Genomic DNA, 23207 nt, shown 5'->3' on the forward strand with positions numbered 1-23207 from the left:
AATACAGACTTTTTATGACATACACATATATATTTCTCCTTGCCACGTTTCCCCTTTTCATTATATCATCTTCCCACACATTAGTTTTTAATTTTATAATTTTACTAACTTCATATGACAAAGACGTATTTACATGTCTCACCCTCATTCACTATTCTTTCACTGAAGCCAGTCCCCCACCTACACTTCCCGTCAACCTACACCGTGTCCATAACTTACACGTACAATTCACCCACTTACACAACTTTCACATTTACATCACCCTCTCCAGTAACAACTGTTATGTTTATTAATGTTTGAATACCACCTAGCCCACCCATCCTTGACCCATGTGGAGATAGGGTTTTTTCTTGGTTTCATCCTACCTATACCCCGGTCTAGCTGGAAGTCTACCTTCATGGAATACAAGGGGATAGTTCCGGGGCTTCCGCCCTGCCACCAGGACAGCCCCTGGGGGTCCCTTCCTTTTTAAACCTGGTCGATATTAGGGTCCACTTCTAAACAAAAATATTGTTATTCAAAGCACAAAAATCTTTCCACGCAAATCCTCTCCCAACCACATCCTTGTTTTGCCCAGTCTAACCTCTTACCTACACCAACCATTTCAGTCAACCCTGTCGTGTTCATAGGAAACTTAGTTTACCAAGGAGAGCGTTGGAATGCAGAGAAAGATCTTCATTCTCTCCGTCCTGCTTAAAACCTGATAATGGGAAGGTTCTGTGCAAAATTTCGTTTAAGTAAAGTAAAGGTCTATGATAGAACACACACACACACACACATATACTGTATATCTATATATATATATATATATGATTTCTGGTATGGTAAAATACTAAGGTAACGGAATATTTTTCCTTCCAAATGAGGTAAGCGTAATATGTATATGTAATGAATTATATGCACATAGATAAAAGCCAGGTCATAAGAAATCATACAGTGGCAGAAGCAACTATTCTGGGATTTATTGTCACTTAATATTACCATTAATCTTCTGTCCTATGATTTATATCAGCTATTGTAAATCTTAAATTAGGAGTAGCAGTTACGAACATTAGTTCATTAGCAGAATAAGTGTCTAAGTAAAAAAATAAATAAATAAATTCATCACTTGAACCAAGGGATATGATATAATACGTAAAATTACTTCATCTTTGTACTATGTTGCTTACGTATTTCACTTTATCACATAGCATTCACAGCCTTTAATGAGTTACAGAATGGTTCCTATTCTAAACTCCTTAATTGTGAGTGCCATGGGGATGGTACTTGTGTGAGGAGTACAGGCATGTTGACGTTGTCTTGAAATTAGTGATGAAGTGTACGGCCAATGCACATAAGAAAGCAGGTACTATAATGGAATGAAGAGGCCATGGAAAATATAACATAAAATTATGCAGAATGGACACTGGTGATGCTGGCTGAGCAGCACCAGTAACATATTGCAGCATCGTCCATCTTGTGTGTAACTGGTACAGAAAGCACTCAGCAACCATTTCCTTAGATTATAATGCACAACCATTAATTTACAAATCCTAGTGGCTACTTCTGTTCTAGGTGCAAACAAGCAAGTGTAAATGAGACTCCGCCCTACGGTCTTATGGTCGACGAGGGAATCGCACCCGGGACCTCTTGGTTGCAAGCTGATTGTGTTCATGCTTACAGCACCACTACCCCAATTTAGGCACTGACAAGAGGCGTGTTCTATATGAGGATCAGTCTTTACTGTACAATTACATGTTTACTGGCTCACATTTGCCCTGAAAGACAACAGGAACAGACATTGACGACACTGAATAAGAGTAAAACTGTGGTTTCTTTAACAAAGTTCTAGCTTCACCTTTTCAGCATGAGGATTTTCTTTTACTTGTTTGTGTTACAGCCATGCAGTTATAGTCTACTTAAAGGAGACTTTCTGGACTGGAGGGAACACATATAACCTGCATTAACCTCATATGCAGAATAAAATTATATGAGGCTAGAAAAATAAAAGGATTTCCTTACTGTGATTACCTCAGTTATTAACGCACATCCCTGTGGGAAGTTTTGTTATTGCTGTCAATATTATAGTAATAATAATAATAATCAATCAATCAATCAATCAATCATTTCCTGTGGCACCCCACGGGATGCATAGGGCCTCAATGAACTCTCTCCACCAATATTTGTCTCTTGCCATCTCCTTCAGGTCCCACCAACACTCCTCTCCTGCTTCTTTTTTCATTGTCCTCAACCAGGTTTCCCTCGGCCTACCTCTACCTCTTCTTCCTCTAGCAATCCACTCTGGCACATCCTGTATTAAACTACCTTCTTTTCTGTATATGTGCCCCAGCCACTTCCAGCGAGACAGTCTCACATATTCATTAACTGGTTCCACTCTCATATTATGAGAGTGGAACCAGTTAATGCAAGAGTAAGGGATATTATTAATATCCCTTACTCTTGCATTTGTAACTCTATCTTGCCACTTTACCCCAAGAATCCTTCTCAGTATTTTATTCTCAAATCCTAATACTTTCTGATCTATTGCAATTGTACTGTACCATGACTCATGCCCGTAAATTAAAATTGGTCTAACCATGGACTTGTATATTTTCACTTTAGTATGTACAGAAAGCATATTATTTCAAACGGATTTCAACATTGCAACAGCTCGCCAAGCCTGTCTAATCCTCTCCTCAATTTCATTGTTTAATGATCCATTAGATGATACAATCGTTCCCAGGTATTTAAAGTTTTTTACATTCTTCACCACATTATTTCCAGTTACACAATCGATTTGGTTCTCCACGTTCATATTAATAATTTCAGTCTTTCCACAATTTATTGCCAATCCCACTTTTTCTCCTTCCTCCACCAGACAATCGAGCACCCTCTGCATCTCGTAAATACTTCCGCAAATCAGTACAATATCATCAGCATAGTCCAAATCCATCAGCTTCTTATATTCTTTCCAGTTAATTCCTGCACCTGTTCTCCTTACAACCTTTTCCATAACATAATCCATAACCCAAACAAACAACAATGGCGAAAGAACTCCTCCTTGAATCACTCCTGACCTAACGTGAAATGGATCACTCAAAGAACCACCCACCATTACCTTACAAAAAGCACCTTCATGCAGGCTTCTAATAATATTTACAAACTTTTCTGGTATACCATAGAATCTCATAATTTTCAATATAGCTGCACGTGAAACACTATCTAACACCTTTTCAAAATCCACAAAACACATACTAAGTGTCATTTTCATCTCATTAGCTTGTTGCATTAGATGCCTCACAATAAAAATCTGATCATTACAACCTCGACCCTTTCTAAATCCCGCTTGTTCTTCTCTTAAAAATTTATCAATTACTGGCTCAGTTCTGTTCATCAAGATTTTGGAAAAGACTTTTGCAACTACATGTGTCAAAGTTATCCCCCTCCAATTGCCACACACACTTAAATCTCCCTTTTTTGGTATTTTTATAATGATTCCATTTTTCCACTCTTCTGGAATTCCACCATTATCCCAAGCCACATTAAAATGTTTCAAAAGCGCATCCATCAACTCGTCATTTTCCACCTTAAGCATTTCAGGGAATATTCCATCCTCTCCTGGGGCCTTAAAATTCTTTAACTCCTTTATAGATTTTGCTACCTCTTCCAAAGTTATATCCCCTGATTCTATCTGCAAATCTCTCTCGGCTGGCAAAATGTCCTCTTCAGCTGGGATTGGTCTATTTAGGACAGATTCAAAGTGCTCTTTCCACCTTCCTTTTATATCCAAATCTTTAGTCATCAAATTACCATTTCTATCTCGTACAGGTATTTCCTTCCTTCTCTTTTCAGTCCCAGTTAACTCCTTTATGGCCTGATACACTGCTCTTGTGCTCTGACCGTCATTTTTACTTAATTTAATTTCTGTCTCTGTCGCCTTTTCATCATATAGACTCCTCTTATCACGTCTAACGAGTCTTTTTACTTCAGAATGTAAACTCCAGTACTTTGCTCTAAGTACTTCAACTACCCGGCCATCAGCATGTTGTTCTTCACTTCTTAACTTAGCCTCTTTCCTTTTCTGAATTGCATTCCATGTTTCATCCGACATCCACTTTTTCCTTCTCGCTTTTCCCTTTTTCTTAATAGTAACCTTAGCACTCTCATCCAAAACCTCTTTTATCTCTCTCCACATTTGATTAATATCATTGTCTTCAGATTCCATCAAAGCCTGCAGGACTAGAAACCTGTTCTTACATTCCCACCGAAACTTTTCCCTCGTGCTCTCATTACTTCTCAGCTCATCAAAATTATAATTATTACCCCTTGTACAATTACCATTAACGTTTCTCTTAAGTTTTATTTTAATCTTTGTCACAACAAGTTGATGATCACTACCTACATCTGCCCCCCCTCCTTACGCAAACATCTTGCAAATAACCCCTATGCCTTCTGCTAATTGCAATGTGGTTAATCTGGTTACAGTACTTACCACATGGTGAAATCCAAGTAGTCTTATGTATTTTTCTATGCTCAAAGATGTCTTGCCACTTCTAATAAAAGTCATCCTTCATTCATCAGCAGCCTCATTTGTCGGAGCGTACTCTACAACCATACTGATATTACCATGGTCAGATTTTAAACGAGCATAAAGCAAGCACTCATTAATTGGTTCAGACTCACATACTGCCTTACACGCATCTCTGCTCAGCAGTAATAATAATAATAATAATAATAATAATAATAATAATAATTATCCATCCGTCCATCCATCATCCAATCCTATTTTGCCCCATGAGGAGCGTAGGAGACCGGGGCTAGGCAGTTGGTCCTGACATTTAAGATGAGAGTGACCAACCTCACTCATCCCTGAGTGGCATTACGTGAGCAATAAACTCCAACCACCCCTTGGATATAAACCTTCACCGGCTCAATCCGATTGGAGCACAATAATTACCCACTAAACCACCAGGCGCCAAAATTTGGTTATATGTTACCACCCAGCGTAGTAAATAGTTTCCTGGTGTACAGGAAACCATTTGGCTTGTCACTCAGTGAAGAGTCACCCATAGGCAGAAGGAAGAGGAAAGAATGAAGGAATGAAAGACAGAAGAGGGAGTGTAAAGTCACCCGTATGCAGAAGGACAAGGAAAGAATGAGGGAAAGAAAGATAGAAGAAGATGGAAGGAAAGGAGGACGGAGGAGACGACAGGGCAGACACCCGAGAGCAGCACTACATTGAGTGAGTGGACGGTGAGCGCCCCCACCTACCACAAAATAATAATTATTATTATTATTATTATTATTATTATTATTAATTTTCCTCACCCTGCCCTAGAGTGGGAAAGGAGCCCCCGATGCTGCTGATGCTGATGATTTCTTATTTTAAAATTGCAATGTTTCAAAGGCTTTTTGGCCTGGAGTCTTCAAATTTGGCCAACATAGTCGGATTGCTGTCCGTTTCTTTTGGCCAAATATGGTGGCAATCTGTCATCCGGATCTACGGTTATTCTCTGGAACACACAGAAGTGAGTCAGCCATGCTATCTCACAAATCGCTTAAACTAGGAAACTTACATTTTATTGGGAAGCAGTGCGGAAAGGAGAATGGTTCTAATCAGTTGATGATTCTCTAAGATCGACTGTGATAAAAAGTTGGGCCTTTTCCTGATATTCCTGTATGTCACTCAATTTTCCATCAAAGACTGCCCTAGAGCCACCAGACTTGGTGAACTTATATCCTGTGATGACCTAAGGTGACGAACAAACCAGTGACCTTGACCTCAAAGTCTCTTTGTAGCTCGGCTTCTAGTAGGCAATGACTGGGAAGTTCTTCATCAAAATTGTCCTTGGACAATTTTATGGTGTTCTAGTACATTGTTGTTGTTGTATGCAGAAGTCATATTCAGGACTATTTGGGAGCTCTTTGAAGACGTTATATCATCAGGAGCAAAAAAAAAAAAAAAAAAAACGTCCTTAAGCTGAAGAGTTTAAGAGGTGGGTCACTGCAGCTAGTTACCTCAACAATCAAAGCCAACAAAAAATATCATGACATATATATTCCTACAAAAAAAAAAAAAATGTGAACAAACAATCAGGGGATAGAGAAGCTGAAATTACACGTTAATACTGAAAGGACAATTCTGTGAAGTTCTGGGTAGCTTGTGATATTGAAGCTTCTGTTGTGTGCTGCTTCCCTGCTGCTGCTGTTGCTCGTGCTGTTGCAACAAGAGGGAGAGTTCAATACCAAGTAAGTCTCTGTTGTTAGCCTTCCCGTCTCCCAGTTCTTGGTCTCTTGTTTCCCTTCCCTGTCGCAGCTCTCGATCACACTCGGCCTCAGACAGCTCTCGGGAATCCGAGAAGCGCGAGGGAGGGTGGAGGGGTCGGGGAGGAGTGAGTGGTGAATTGTCACTGGAGGAGGAGTCACTCGGTGCTCTGTGGGAAGGAGAAGCGTTACCAGAAGAATAGGTTGAAAAAAAATGGAAAGAAAAATGAGATTGATTTTATAAACTGTTGGCTACCGTACTAGATTAATATTGAATCCCCCAATGACCATGAGTTTTAAAGTTTGCATGCACCCCTGGCCGGCCCTGGAACCATTTTTTCTAAGTCCTAAAATCGAATTTTTTCCTTATGTGAAGAGAATCGTCTGGCGTACCCGGCATTGTGTGTTTTAGCCTCCTGGACCCATCCTGCGATTCACTATGATTCGCTAAATAAATCATAATATTATGGCGCATGTGCCATTAACGTCTAAACATTTGGGCGAAAACATCCGAGATGAAGTGACTGCCTGAGTGCCTGGGATGATAGGGTCATGTAAACATACGAATGGTTTTCGTTCCCTTCTCGTGACTGTTCGAAGTTTTTTATTGCTCGCATTAATTCAACGTCACTGGCACCGGCACGGTAAAGCGTTGTTCAGTGCCGGGAGCCATTGAGATTGTAGAAGCCATTGCTAGAACAAGAGTTTAAAAATGGAAAAAGCAAAAGATTGAGGAGAAAGCAAATGGTGGAGAAAAATAGTTGAAATATTGGACAGGGAAAGTGACTTTTTTTTCTTTATAATAGAGTATATAAGCAATACTTCCTTTAAAGACGGGAAGACAAGTAATCTAATAGAGTAATCACTGAATGGTATGAGAACTGGTTGAACAAAGGATAGAAAGTAGAACAGCGAAAAATAATGGTACTACTGTGCCTGGTTAATATTCAGGGACAAGCATGTAAAGTATTATGTGTATAATGAAAAGGAGGAAAGTTGCTGGAACAATCGAATAATAGATTAAACAAGAAATCACAGGGTCATTCAAATAGTCAGGAGATCATGTGTTCTCTATTATGTTTGTTAATGTATTATTATGACCTAATTTGACAGTATTATCACTGCTGGGGGTAGGGTTTTTTATTTTCAAGAATACTCCCCCAGTATCACTGCTTGTCGTAAAAGGCGACTAAAAGGGTTGGCGGAGGGTTAGTGCCCCTCCCCGGAAAACAACTAACGAAAAAGACAAACAATAAGCCTCGGACAGGGACTGACCAAAAGATGACGACCAAGGACCGGACAAAGGACATGGTAATCGGAACGTGGAATGTAAGGGAAGCGAATGATGAGGTGATAGAGAGAGAAATTGTCCTGGTGCTTGAGGGTCCGAAAGTTGATGTATGCGAAATAACTGAAACGAAATGGAGAGGTGAGAGTGTGAGAGAATGGGAGTATGGATGGGGTATATGTGCAGGAGTAGGTGAGAATGGAAGGGCAAAAGAAGGAGTATGTATAGTTGTGAGTAAAGATGGAAGAAGAGCATAAGAGAGTATGGATCAGTTGGGTCAAGGATTGTGTGGGTAAGATTGAAAGTCGGAATACAAATGTGGGCGATTGTGTGTGTGTATGTGCCAACGAGAGATCGTGCAAGCAGAGTGAGAGAAGAGTTCTGGACAAATGTGGAAGTGTGCATGGAAAAATTTGGAAGGAATGAGAGTGTTTTTGATCGTTGATATGAATGATAAAGTAGGGAATGTGAAGGTGGATGGAATAGTTGGTGAGTGGGGTGTGCCTGCTGAGACAGATGAGAATGGCAGTGCGTTAGTGGACATTTGTGCTGGGAGGGGGTTGGTGATAGCCAATACCCTCTTCAGGCACAAAATGATCCACAGGTATACATGGTGAGTGACGAGAAGGGTGAGTGGTGAACTGAATGAAAGGAATGCAATGATTGATTATGTGTGTGTGGATGAAAGGATGCGAAAATGTGTAATGGATGCAAGAGCTTATAGAGGTTGGGAGAGTGGACTTTCTTACCACTACTTGGTGGTGGCCAGAATCAAGGTCCAATTAGGATGGAGAAATAGAAGAAGGGAAGAACGGGAAGGAGGAGTATTTGTAAGGAGAGTGGAAAGGTTACAAGAGGATGAGAAAAAGGCAGAGTATAAGAGAGACGTGGAGGAACGATTGGGCAAATATGAATTTGAGCAGATAGGGGACGTGGAAGGTGTGTGCAGGATATTTACAGAAGAAATATGTGCACCATGTGATGTGGTGTGTGGGATGAAGAGAAGACAGAGGAGTGTGCAAGGAACAGCGTGGTGGAGTGAAGTGGTGAGACAGGCTGTGGCACAAAAGAAGAAAGCATACAATGAATGGATGAGAAATAGGGGCGTGGAAGAAGTTGAGAGGCGGAAGAGAGTTAGATGTAGAAAGAAAGAGAGAGGTGAAAAGATTAGTAAGAGAGAGTAAGAAGAGAGCAGATGAGGAATTTGGAAGGAACTTGAGTGTAAAGTGGAGGGACTGTAAGAAAATGTTCTGGAAAGAGGTGAAAGAGTAAGACAGGGTGGAAGTGAAGTTAGCAGGGGAGTGAAAGATAAAAATGGTAGATTACTAGTGGAGAAGGGAGAAAAAGTGAGCAGATGGAGAGAACACTTTAAGGAATTGTTGAACATAGAGGATGGAAGTAATGCAAGTATAAGTGGCTGGGGAATGGCTTGGAGAAGGAGGGAGGTGAGAAGACGGGAAGAAATCAGTAGGATAAAAGTTGTGGAAGCAATGAAGAAAGTTAAATTGGGGAAAGCCCCAGGAATTGATAGAGTGTGTGGTGAAATGCTGAAGTATGGGGGAGAGATAGTAGTAGAATGGATGTGGAAAATGTGCAGATTGGCCTGGGAGGAAGGTAGAGTCCCGGAGGATTGGAAGTCAGGTATAATTATTCCCTTGTACAAAGGAAAAGGGGAAAAAGAAGTGTGTGGTAATCATAGGGGCATCTGTCTTCTTAGTATAACAGGAAGAGTGTATGGTAGGATACTTATTGACAGCATTAGAGAAAGAACAGAGGAATTAGTTGGAGAAGAACAGGGAGGCTTTAGGAAGGGAAGAGGTTGTGTAGATCAGATATTCATTCTTAGATCTTTAGTGGAAAAGTTTTTAGAGAAGGGAAAGAAGTTGTATGCGGTTTTCATGGATTTGGGGAAAGCATATGACAGGGTGGATAGACAAGGATTGTGGAAAGTATTAAGAATGTATGGAGTAGGTGGGAAGTTGTTGAATGATGTGAAGAGTATGTATGATGGTGCTAAGGCTGCAGTGCGTGTGGATGGTGAACTGAGTGAATTTTTCTCTTTGAAGGTTGGGTTGAAACAGGGATGTGTCATGTCTCCATGGTTATTCAATCTGTACATGGAGTTTGGGAGAGTGTGTAAGAAACGGAATCTAAAGGTGAATGTAGGGAAGAGTAAAGTGATGGTCTTTGAGAGAGGTGAAGTCAATGAATGTACAGCGAGGTTGGATGGTGAGGAATTGGAAAATGTGAGTACGTTTAAGTACTTGGGTAGTGTGATGAGTAAGGATGGAGGTTTGGAGGGTGAAGTGCTTGAAAGGGTACAGCAGGGAAGAAAGGTTGCTGGTTCCTTGAAAGCAGTGATAAGAAGAAGAGAAGTGAGCATGCAAGTGAAAAAGTTACTACATGACAGTATTGTGATACCAACTCTAACGTACGGAAGTGAAGCTTGGACGTTGCTGGAAGGACACAAGTCAAGAGTGAAAGCAGTGGAAATGAGTTATTTAGGAGGAGCCTGTGGAGTCACATGGAGAGACAGGCTGACAAATGAGGATAAAAATGAGCGTTGTGGTGTGGATGTGGAAGTGATAGGAAGCGTTAGGAGGAATACACTGAGATGGTTTGGCCATGTGGAGAGGATGGAGGGTGAAAGACTGACGAAGAGAGTGTATGTGAGTGAGGTGGAGGGGGGAAGAGGGATGGGGAGGCCGAGGATGAGATGGAGGGATAGGGTGGAGAGGTATATGAGAGAGGGGTGTGTGAGTTGGGAGTAGGGCAGTGAAATGGCGGGGGACTGGGCGAGGTGGAGGCGATTTGTTTGTGGCCACCCCGAACGGGAGTGAGGCGTCTGGCAATAGATAGATAGATAGATAGACAGATCTCCGTACAGCCAGTCTCCCTTCCTTGCAGTTAGTCTCTCTTGATAATACGATAAACTTTCTAGCATCAGGCTGTAGGCTGAATACGTATGTCAGTAAGAACCTACCTTGAACTCTTGTCAGTTACTCAGTTCCTCATCTTGCCTTCCCATGCACTCTTGTATTATACTTCTCCATCTCTTCTAACCTACCATGTCATCTGTCACCCTGAGACTCGCCCATAAATACCCTTCTCATCACCTTATTCACATCCAGTCTCTCTACATGACTGTACCATGTAAACACACACTTTTCTAACCTTTTATCAATAAACTTACTAACCTTACTCCTCTCTCTCTCTCTCTCTCTCTCTCTCTCTCTCTCTCTCTCTCTCTCTCTCTCTCTCTCACACACACACACACACACACACACACAAGGCACGGAGGAGACCAGACGCACGCCGACATCGCTCCATACACGGCCAACTTGGCCAGAGGCATTAATCTAATTTGTATCCTTATATGAGTCAAGCTCTGTACCAGGTTAGACCAAATGGTGTTCTAATATTTAAAAAAAAAAAAAAAAGTTTTAAAGCAACACTTGTTCAAACAGAAAAGAAAACAAATTAGAGTAAGAATGCGCACAGTCAGCTGATCGTTGTTTAGTCTACAATCTGCCCCAGGGAATGTAAGTACCATATGTGCTTTTAGTACTGCAGCATGGCCACATACTTTAGTAAAGCAAATTTGGAAAAGAAAAGGGATAAAGGTAGAAAGCAGGATGATGATTTCTACCAAGAACTGGTTGAAATGGAGACTCATAACAAACTGGTTGAACGTGTACACAGGCTTGAGACTGCTTTTCAAAAGGAGATTGATGAAATTAAGAAACAGATGCACTTGCAAAAGGAAGAAATAGAAAAATTAGGAAAGGAAATCAACAAGAAAGACATAACCATAAGTGAGCTAACAGTTGAAGTGGGTACACGTAGGAGGAAAATTAGTGAAATGGCAAGTGCAGTAGTCAACCACGAGAGTATTATGGAAGAGTTCAAAAATGATACAGAGACAATTAGGCAAGTAAGCAGTCTGACAGATCAGAGCAGTGATATTGAGGAGAAGATAACACAGGTGAATGAAGCTGTGCAAAACTACAAAAATGATGTGGAAACCACATATGCTGAAATGGTGAAAGTAAAGAAAGACTTAGAAACAAGGGTGGAAGAAAAAAGCATTAAAAAGGAAGTGAAACGAATAATCCAAAATAATCCAAAGTTAGTCAGAGTTTCAGTAGACATCAACAAATCTAGAGTAATCACTGGTATAGAAGAGGAAGAAGTAAAAAACAAGATCTCAAAAGACAAAACGGAGATGGCAAATGTAATGGGCATATTGAAAGAAGTATCAGAGGAAATCTGTAGTAAAGACATAGAGGAACACAAAAGGTTAGGGAAATACGAGAAAAGTAAGTCAAGACCCCTAAAGGTAACCTTCCAGAGTGTAAACACCGTGGAGGAGATACAAAAAAAATCCAAAGAATCTTATGGAAAAAGAGTTCAAAAATGTATGGATAAAAAGATGCCTAACACAAGAGGAACTGGAATTACTGAAAGAGAAGAGGGAGAAAGCAAAAACAAAAAATGAGGGAAAATCAGTGGAGGGGAAGAATACATTTTTTTTACGAAATAATTGGATTGCAGGTACAAAAGTGGTACATAAACAGGAGGGAATAAAAAGAGGAAGGTAGTAGAACCAAATCATGACAAGTAAATAAACAAGATGATTAAGTTGATGTACTCAAATGTGGATGGAATGGTATCTAAATTATTAGAGATGAATGATTACATCAGAGAAAATGAACCACATATAATATGCCTAACTGAAACAAAATTAACATCAAGGATATCGAATGACATCCTAAACTTAGAGGAATATATGAAGAAGAGATAGGAACTTTAAAAAAGGAGGAGGAATTATAATATTACCTAAGAAAAATCTAGAAGTCAAAGAATTAGATATACCCTAACAAGTAGAACTGATTGCTATCTATCTATCTATCTATATACCTAGGCTGCTTCCCCCAAGGAAAGGGAGGTAGCCGAGACAGGACGACTCACTCTCCATTTACTCATCCATTCAAACACATTCATTCGCATCTTAGCCCCAAAGGGGAGAACGGACAGATCCTCACCGCATCACACCGCACAAGGGTCAACTGCGCAATGCAAGCAGTGACATCCACAGCAGGGCCCGACAGCAGAACTGGTTTACCCCTGCCACATCATAACAGACCCATCCCCTTACCCGCACCTGACCTGACTAGCTGATCAGACCAAATGCGGGAGAATATCCCCTCAGGGCTGCGTCATCACTTATTCATTCACAATTTCTCTCCATTTATTTCTGTCACGCACAGCCACTCTTCCTTGCTCAACAGACATCCCTCTCGAATCCAGCGCTCTCTTCACACTGTCCATCCATCCTATTCGTGGTCTTCCTCTCAGTCTTACACCTCTCACATCAGATCTAGTTATCTTTTTCACCAATCGCTCATTATCCATTCTCTCCATATGCCCAAACCATTGCAACACCCTCTGCTCAACTCTACCAGCCATCTCCCGAACAACTCCAGTTCTCCTTCGCACTTCATCATTTCGCACTCGATCCATACGCGTCACTCCACACATACTCCTCAGACATCTCATCTCCATTACATTCAAACTTTTCCTCTCTGCTACACCCATATTCCATGTTTCAGCCCCATATAACGCAGTCGGTACCACAACACCCTCATACAGCCTTCTCTTTACATCCATTCTAAGCAAACGACATTTAAACACTTTTTTCATTCCTCCCAGCACCTTTCCTACTTCATTTATTCTAAACTTCACTTCTGCATCTATTCTTCCATCCACAGCAACATGTGACCCTAGATATTTAAAACAATCTACCTCCTCAAGCAACTCACCATTCAAAACTATATTCATCCCCCTACCATCTATCAACCTCGTACACTTCATCACTTTACTCTTATTCTCATTTACTTTCAATTTCCTCCTTTCACACACCCTTCCAAACTCCTCTACCAACTGTCTCAATTTCTCCTCTGAATCGGTCACCAATGCAGTATCATCTGCAAACAGCAGTTGCTTCAGATTCCACTCTCCTCCATCAACATTTACCAGACTCAGACCACCTAAAACTCTTGCATCTGAAGGGAAAGTAACTGTAGCCAATTTGTACATGCCACCCAGATCAAACATATGGGAATGAGACGAATATGAGGACCTGGCGGAGAGTACAATTCAGAGTTTAAGAGCATTTCTACATAAAATGGAAGAGAAATCGAAAAGAATTATACTAACTGGTGATTTTAATACAAACATAAATTGGAATACTCTAGATATAATAAGCTAAGAAAGCTGTTGGAACCAAATGGATCTTGTGCAAGAGTTTTTCCTAACGCAACATGTAACGGAAAGCACTAGAAAAAGAAGACTCGATGTATCCTCAATGCTAGATCTCATATTTACTAGGCAAGAAAACTATCTATCTATCTATCTATAGCCCGACGCCCTAATCCAGCAAAGGGTGGCCGCAGACAAAACGCCTCCAAGTCGCTCTGTCACCCACCATTTCACTACCCTCCCCCCAACTCATCCCCCCCTCCCTCATATACCTCTCAACTCCATCCCTCCACCTCATCCTCGGTCTACCTCTCCCTCTCCCTCCCTCCACCTCACCTACATACACCCTCTTAGTCAGTCTTTCATTATCCATTCTCTTCACATGTCCAAACCACCTCAGTGTATTTCTCCTAATCTTCTCAACCACATCCACATCCACACCACAGCGTTCCTTCACTTCTTCATTCGTCAACCTGTCCCTCCACGTCACTCCACATGCTCCTCTCAAGTAACTCATTTCCACTGCTCTCACTCTTGACTTGTTCCCCTCTTGCAAGGTCCATGCCTCGCTTCCATAGGTCAAGGTAGGGATTACAATACTATCATTCAGTGACTTCTTAACTTCCATACTCACCTCCCTATTTCTCATCACTGCTTTCAGTGTACCAACAACCTTCCTTCCCTGCTGTACCCTTTCACGCACTTCATCCCCCAAAGTTCCATCCTTACTCATCACACTACCCAAGTACTTGAATGCACTCACATTCTCCATATCCTCACCATCCAACCTCACTGCACACTCTGTGACTTCATTCCTCTCAAACACCATAACTTTACTTTTGTTTACATTTACTTTCAGATTCCTCCTCCTACACACTGTCCCAAATTCATTCACCAAACCTTGCAACTCCCATTCATCTTCACTCAACAGTACTGTATCATCAGCATACAGCAACACCGGAAGCTTCCAAATCTCACCCTCATTCATTAGAGCCACCCCCACATCCACTGCCCTACCCTGCACCTCCTTTACAACCCCATCCATGTATATATTAAACAGCCATGGAGACATCACACAACCCTGTTTCAGTCCCACATTGAGATCAAAGAACTCACTCAGCTCACCACCCACTCGCACCGTAACCCTAGCTCCCTCGTACATACTCTTCACAGCACTCAACAATTTCCTCTCCACTCCATATATTCTTAATACCTTCCACATACCTTGCCTATCTATTCTGTCATAAGCTTTCTCCAAGTCCATGAAGGCAGCATACACTTTCCTTCCCTTCTCTAGATACTTCTCCACTAAACATCTTAGAACAAATATCTGATCTAAACATCCTTTTCCCTTCCTAAATCCCCCTTGTTCTTCTCCAACTAGCTCCTCTGTCATATGCCTAACCCTGTCAATGAGTATTTTGCCATATATTTTACCAGTCACACTAAGTAGGCAAATACCCCTATGGTTACCACATACTTCTCTCTCTCCTTTTCCTTTGTATAAAGGAACAATTATACCTGATTTCCAGTCCTCTGGAACCCTTCCCTCTTCCCAAGCCAATCTACACAACTTCCACATCCACTCCACAACAATCTCACCCCCATACCTAAGCATTTCATCACACACTCCATCAATTCCTGGGGCCTTTCCCAACTTAATATTCTTCATCGCTTGCACTACTTCCGCCCTACTGATCTCTTCCTCCCTCCTCTCATCTTTTCTTCTCCCAGCCATTCCCAAACCACTTATACTCGCACTGCTCTCACTCTCCACATTCAACAAATCCTCAAAGTGCTCCTTCCATCTCCTCAGTTTCTCTCTCTTCTCCACCAACAATCTATTATTCCTATCTTTCACTCCCCTACTATTTCCCCTTTCACACTGCCTTACTTTCTTTACCTGCTTCCAAAACAATTTCTTACTCTCCTTCCATTTCACACTCAGATTCCTCCCAAACTCCTCATCCACTTTCTTTTTACTCTCCTTCACCAGTCTCTTAACCTCCCTTCTCCTGCTCACATATACCTCTCTCTTCTCTCTCTCATCTTCTCCCCTACCTCGACTCGCTAACCTCTGAGCTCCTTTTCCCAAGCAATTTCTAAGAAGTACTTCTTTAGGTCATGATACTTTCCCTTTTTATAGTTTAGGCTCTTTTTGTAACTTTCATTGCTGTTGTCTATGTCATATGCAATCCTGAAGAAGACTCGATGTACCCTCAATGCTAGATCTCATATTTACTAGGCAAGAAAACGATATTGACAATTTAATATATCACCCTCCATTCGGCAAAAGCGACCATGCAGTACTAAATTGCAACTTCAAGATTGCATATGACATAGTTAACAGCAATGAAAGTTACAAAAAGAGCCTAAACTATAAAAAGGGAAAATATCATGACCTAAAGAAGTACTTCTTAGAAATTGCTTGGGAAAAGGAGCTTAGAGGACAAGATTTAAATGCTATATATGGAAAATTCTGTGAACTTTATGAAATAGGAGTCCAGAATTACATCCCACATCACAAAGAAGCAGAAAAGAAAAAATACAGAAATGGTTCAATACGGAATGTAAAAAATCAAAAGAAAAAAGAGATTTGTTTTGGAATAGATACAGGAGACACAATAGTGAAAGGGTATATAACAATTACAAACAGGCAAGAAACGACTATACAAGAATAAGGAGGGAAGCCCAAAAACAGTTTGAGGAGGATATCATAAATAAAAGTAGTGATCAACCAAAGCTATTTTACAGCTACATCAGAATTAAAACCAAAGTAAAAGATAAAATACAATCCATTACGGACGATGGAATCAAATATACACAAGAGAAGGATATTTGTGAAGCACTAAACAAGAATTTCCAACCAGTTTTTACAGAGGAAAAAAATTTTGAGAGGGATTATGTGGAACACGCATGCCCACACATCTATCTATCTATCTATCTATCTATAGCCCGACGCCCTAATCCCGCAAAGGGTGGCCGCAGACAAAACGCCTCCAAGTCACTCTGTCACCCACCATTTGACTCCCCTCCCCCCAAATCACCCCCCCCTCCCTCATATACCTCTCAACTCCATCCCTCCACCTCATCCTCGGTCTACCCCTCCCTCTCCCTCCCTCCACCTCACCTACATACACCCTCTTAGTCAGTCTTTCATTCTCCATCCTCTCCACATGTCCAAACCACCTCAGTGTATTTCTCCTAATCTTTTCAACCACATCCACATCTACCCCACAACGTTCCTTCACTTCTTCATTCGTCAACCTGTCCCTCCATGTCACTCCACATGCTCCTCTCAAGTAACTCATTTCCACTGCTCTCACTCTTGACTTGTTCCCCTCTTGCAAGGTCCACGCCTCGCTTCCATACGTCAGGGTAGGGATCACAATACCATCATGCAGTGACTTCTTAACTTCCATACTCACCTCCCTATTTCTCATCACTGCTTTCAGTGTGCCAACAACCTTCCTTCCCTGCTGTACCCTTTCACGTACTTCATCCCCCAAAGTTCCATCCTTACTCATCACACTACCCAAGTACTTGAATGCACTCACATTCTCCATATCCTCACCATCCAACCTCACTGCACACTCTGTGACTTCATTCCTCTCAAACACCATAACTTTACTTTTGTTTACATTAACTTTCAGCTTCCTCCTCCTACACACTGTCCCAAATTCATTCACCAAACCTTGCAACTCCCATTCATCTTCACTCAACAATACTGTATCATCAGCAAACAGCAACACCGGAAGCTTCCAAATCTCACCCTCATTCATTAAGGCCACCCCCACATCCACTGCCCTACCTTGTACCTCCTTTACGACCCCATCCATATATATATTAAACAGCCAAGGAGACATTACACACCCCTGTTTCAGTCCAACATTGAGATCAAAGAACTCACTCAGCTCACCATCCACTCGCACCGTAGCCCTAGCTCCCTCGTACATACTCTTCACAGCACTCAACAATTTCCCCTCCACTCCATATATTCTTAATACCTTCCACATACCTTTCCTATCTATTCTGTCATAAGCTTTCTCCAAGTCCACACATACTACCAGATATACAAACATCAGAAAAAGAAATACAGATAGATATATATATATATATATATATATATATATATATATATATATATATATATAAAGACATGTACCGGTATACTAATTAATGCAAGTTATGCTGTATTGATTTCAGACACTAATTAACAAACACATAGTCAAGCATCTAGCAATCAATAAATTGATCAATGATCTGCAGTATGGATTTAGACAGGAACGTCCAACTGTAGATATTCTTTGCCTTCTTACCCATCAGATTAACAAAACAATAGACCAACATGGTGAAACAAACACAGTAGCACTTGATATTTCAAAAGCATTTGACAGAGTATGGACCAGGCCTTATTGTCTAAGATGTCACACTATGGCCCTTCGTCACGGTTCCTTTAATTTCTTCTTACCTTTATAGTAGAAAAATACGGGTCATGGTAGATGGAATTTATTCTCAGTTTCATTCCATAAATGCTGGCGTCCCTCAGGGATCAGTTTTAGCGCCAACCCTTTTTCTCATTCACAAAAATGACCTATCTGTCACTCACAACCCAATACACTCTTATGCTGATGACTCGACCATTCATAGTTCTTTTACATTTAGTACCTCCTTAACACAATTTGATATTATAAATTCCCAAATAAACACAGCAATTTCTTTGAACCTGGACCTTTCTAAAATTAATCAATGGGGACAAAATAATCTGGTCTCATTTAATGCTCAGAAAACTAAATACATTAATTTCTCCAATAGAAGGAATTCCTCAGACTCACACATAATTTTAAATGATGTCAGTAGTCCCATATCCACTACAATTGATATCCTAGGTGTTACTCTAAACCCCAACCTAAGCTGGACAGCTTATGTTAAATCCCTTGCTCAAAATACTTCCTAAAATCTGGGACTTATGTTCTGAGTTCGTGAGTTCTTCACTGACGAGCAGATGGCCACAATGTACAAAAGTCATGTGCGTTCTTAGATCGAATACTGTTGACCACTGTGGAGCGGATGTGGAGCGGTTGCATTGAGGCAGTTGGACAAAATTCAAAATAAAGCCATTACATTAATCAATAATCCTGCCATAATGCAGGACCTTCCTCCATTATCAGTACGTCGAGATGTTGCTTCTTTAGCACTATTTTATCGATATTTTTACAGTACGTGCTCTAACGAACTGGCTTCAATTGTGCCTCCCCTTTACATTTTCTCCCGAAATACTCGGGCAGCTGGGAGCGCCCATGAACTCACACTCTCTCCCCCACAATGCAGAACCTCTGCTCATCAAAATTCATTTATCCCCATAACTACTACTCTTTGGAATTCACTTCCTGGGAGTTGCTTCCCACATACATTTAATCCTCTCGTTTTTAAATCCAATTGTTATAAGTATTTTATGAATGGAGGATGTCTTTAGGCATATGGACTTTTTTTTTTTTTCCTTTGCTTTTCCTTCCTCCATTCATTATAAAAAAAAAAAATCATATAATGAAAATTGAATATCTGCCTGATTAACTTTTTACAAGTGAAGGTAGTATAAATACATGCAAATTAAATGAACTACGCAAGGCACACAATACATGACAGGTGGGAGGTAGGTAAGCCAGTATGTAAAATAGTAATGCTACACTCCGTGGATCCTATAAATCTGCATTGTTGCAGTAAATAAAAACTGAAATAGTATAGCAGGACACAGGGGGGGGGGGAGTTTAAAAGTACTTGGCTAAGCAACATGCACATAATCCTCATTTACATTTATTTCACTTGAAAGGTAAAAAGAGAAGAGGGGGCAAATGCTACAAAGTACTTAGCCGCGGTTTTTATGTTCGTAACTTAGGCCCTTGAGCCAGTGGCAGAGTTTTCATCCATTATCCTGGGATAAAGTGCCATTACGTTCATGCTACCACAGTTTTCTTCCCTGATATATCCCTAAGTATTCATTTTATCAACTAACCCACAAAGGGTGGAAGGACACCAGAGTCATGTGGTGCCAGCTTCCTGCCCGCATCAAGATTCGTACCCTGGTGCTTTAAACCTTTTAATCATGAAGCAGAATCATGTCTCGCATAAAGTAGCACTTTGCCTAGAGATAGTTTAGACTACATGTTAGGACTCACTGTACAATGATGGGAAAACCTGTGTTTGATGATAAAACAGCAAAGAGTAAACGGGTCAAAGTTTGCGAGCGCTGGATGGCAGGGAGTGGTGGGCTGCAATGAGGCAGAGGAGGAATAACTGGGTGTATGTATTATCACATATGCACTGATGGCAAGAACAGTATGTGCTAATGAGCAACGGATGGTAAAGTAAATGGACAAAATGAAAGCGGACAGAATGGCAAGGAGTGGTGGACTGCAGTGGGGTAGAGGAAAGAACTGGGTGTATGCAACATCATGCATATACGGGAGGTAATAATAGAGTGTGAGTCTATAAGCAACTGATGGTAAAGTAAACGGAGAAAATATAAGTGCACTGAACAGAAGGGAGAGATGGACTGCAGTGGGCAGGCTCCACCTACATTGCTCAGCCTCCACTACCTGAGACTACCTGACATGGCGGACAGACGGTAGAGGATGAGGGACCATACGTCTGCTTCCTGTTGGAGCTGCTGTTACTGCTGCTACTGTTGCCGTCTGCTGCTGTGATGATTGGAGCTGTTGCAGGTAGTGATGGTGTTTCTGTGGGGTTACTTTTGGTTGCTGGAAGTGCTGTCGCTGTTGCACGTGTGACGGAGCCTCATTACTGTCAGTGCTGGAGTCATGCCGCGACGTCACTCGTCCTGTCAGTTAGTCAGTTGTAAGAGCCTGTCTGTACAAACGTGACAAGGGATGACAGTGCTACTATTTATATTCAGATTTTCTGCCTTGTATTACATGCTTTTTTCTTCACTCCATAACTATGGTCTTTTGCACTCATCAGGTAAAGATGTAGTTCTCCGTATTATAAATTACCTAAAAAACTGATTGAAAATAGTCATAAACTTCATTTTATACACCAAGTATCAAAGATAATCTGCTGAAATATTTTGGAAACTAATCAGTGACTAAAGTTTCAACTGAAGTTGAAAAGGTCCCTATGAATAATATGTGCAGGTTTATCCGCTACAAAAGTGGTGAGTTGGTGTCTAAGTACTTATGAATCTTTGTATTTCTATGATAAAACATAGGCAACGCTTCACTCTTGAACCCTCCACCTGACCAAGCACATAACCCCCACCTCACTGCACACATAACCAAGCTCATAACGCCCCCCCCCCCTCCTCCGTTTAACACTGATACTTTAAAACTTTAATATCAGTATTTTATACATGGTAATAATGAAGTTATGATCAGATTTCGTGGACTTTTAGTTCATATTTTGTTTTCATTTAGGTAGCCAATTTTTTTTTTTTTTTATATAATTACATGATACGTTCAGTCATGAAACTTCATACATAATTAGATATTCATACAGTCATTTATCATGTACAATTTCTGCCTCCCAAGTGTAATATTCGCAAAGTTTTAATAGTAAAATGCATTAGGCCTTCAGATTCCTTGCACACTTTCCCTTGAAATCTATGAGAAAATTATTACCTGCACCAAGGAGGTAATTGCTTACCCCGCATTGGTTTGTTTGTTTGTTTGTCTATCTGTTATCAGGATTACTAAAAATACTATGAATGGATCTTGATGAAATTTTGTGGAAAGACGGGCCATGGGCCAAGGAAGAAATGATTAAATTTGGGGCGGATTGGATTCGGATCCGGAGTATCCCGCACAATATCTCCAAAAGTTCTAAATGAATTTCAATGAAATTTTGTGGAAAGGTGGGCCATGGACCAAGAAAGAATTGATTAAATGTTTGAGTGAATCAGGATCAGGATCCTATATCCACGGATCTGGATTCTATATCCACGGATCTAGATCCAAGATTACTTAAAAAGTTATGAGCTGATTTTGATGAAATTTTGTGGAAGGATGGGCCATGGGCCAAGAAAGAAATGATTAAATTTTTTAGCGGATCCGGATTCGGATCGGGAATATCCAGCACAATATCTCTCAAAGTTTCCAGTAAATTCCAATGAAATTTTGTGGAAAAGTGGCCAAGAAAGAATTGATTAAATATGGGGGCAGAGCTGGATACTATATGCACGGATTCTGATCCGGATCCTTTATAATGGCAGTGCCATTGGTGGAAGTATGCACTCTCTGAGTGCTTTCTAGTATTTTTTTTTCTCTTCAATATTAAGAAAAAAAAAAAACGTACTTAAGACACGGCATTGTACCCATCAAAAGGCACTAGTTCGCTATAAAACACTTTACTATGTGATATTTCATGACTCAATAGTGAATACTTTCTGAGTTCTGGCCCAGAAACGAAATCTGTCCGCCACCTATTGATTGATCACAGCGATAACAATACCCTTCTCTGATCTTACCAGGTGGAGGGTAAAAATGCATTGGGCCATTGAGATTCCTTGCGCTGGTCAGAAAAACTACTTAAGACAGCATTCTACGTATCAAAAGGCAGCAGTTCAATCTAAGACACATAACTATGTGAAATCTTATGACTATAGTGAACACTTTCTGTCAGTTGCTCCGGAAATGAAATCTCTATGCCCAGCTGCCCAACTCTACGGACGGACACCAGTGATAAAAATACCCTACTCTGTCACGTGCAGGGTAAAAATCACCGCCATCATTACCACCACCATCATGATCATCATCACCACAACCACCGCCACCATCACCACTATCACCACCCATATCATCATTACCACCACCACCACCACCACCACTATCATCAACGCTAATCGTCATCAATGCTTCAGTACACTGTTGCAACCCTCCTTCTCACCAAACACAAACCCCTCACCTCCCTGCACACCTAAACAAGCGCATAGTGACCCTCACCTCATCCCCTCTCTGTATATCACAAAGAGAGCCAGCTGAATTGAAACCTGTGAATTACTTTTTTTTTTTTTACTTTTTCATTATAAAAAAAAAGAAAAACTACTTCAGACACAGCATTCTCCCCATATAAATGGGCACCAGTTAACTATTAGACACATAACTATGTGAAATTTCATGACTCTATAGTGAATACTTTTTTTTTATTTCTGGCTTTAGATTACTTGCTCAGGTCGCATTGAAATCTCCGAGATTAAAAAAAAAACAAAAAGAAAACTACTTAAGACACAGCATTCTACCTATCACAAGGCACCAGTTCAGTATAAGACACATAACTATGTGAACTTTCATTATTCCAGTGTTAATACTTTCTAAGATTTGCTCCGGAAATCTCTGCTCCCAGTCGCCCAACTCTATACACGGACACTAGTGATAACAATACCCTACTCTGACTTTGTCAGGTG

General features: G+C 40.8%; 1 protein-coding gene across 1 annotated transcript in view; it reads right to left on the reverse strand.

The window, feature by feature from the left end:
• Positions 1–6094: 6094 nt before the first annotated feature.
• LOC145392421 (cell adhesion molecule Dscam2-like) overlaps positions 6095–23207 on the reverse strand; it is a 331196-nt gene continuing 314083 nt past the window's right edge. The window contains exons 29-30 of the mRNA XM_080266830.1: positions 20399–20630; positions 6095–6413 (exon numbers count right to left, since the gene is read on the reverse strand). Coding sequence (XP_080122956.1) covers positions 6095–6413; positions 20399–20630 — 551 coding nt within the window. The remainder of the gene's footprint in view (positions 6414–20398; positions 20631–23207) is intronic.

The sequence above is a fragment of the Coenobita brevimanus genome, chromosome 22 (genome assembly GCF_032717465.1).
Source record: "Coenobita brevimanus isolate Jiangsu-jjx chromosome 22, ASM3271746v2, whole genome shotgun sequence".
Taxonomy (NCBI): Eukaryota; Metazoa; Arthropoda; class Malacostraca; order Decapoda; family Coenobitidae; genus Coenobita; species Coenobita brevimanus.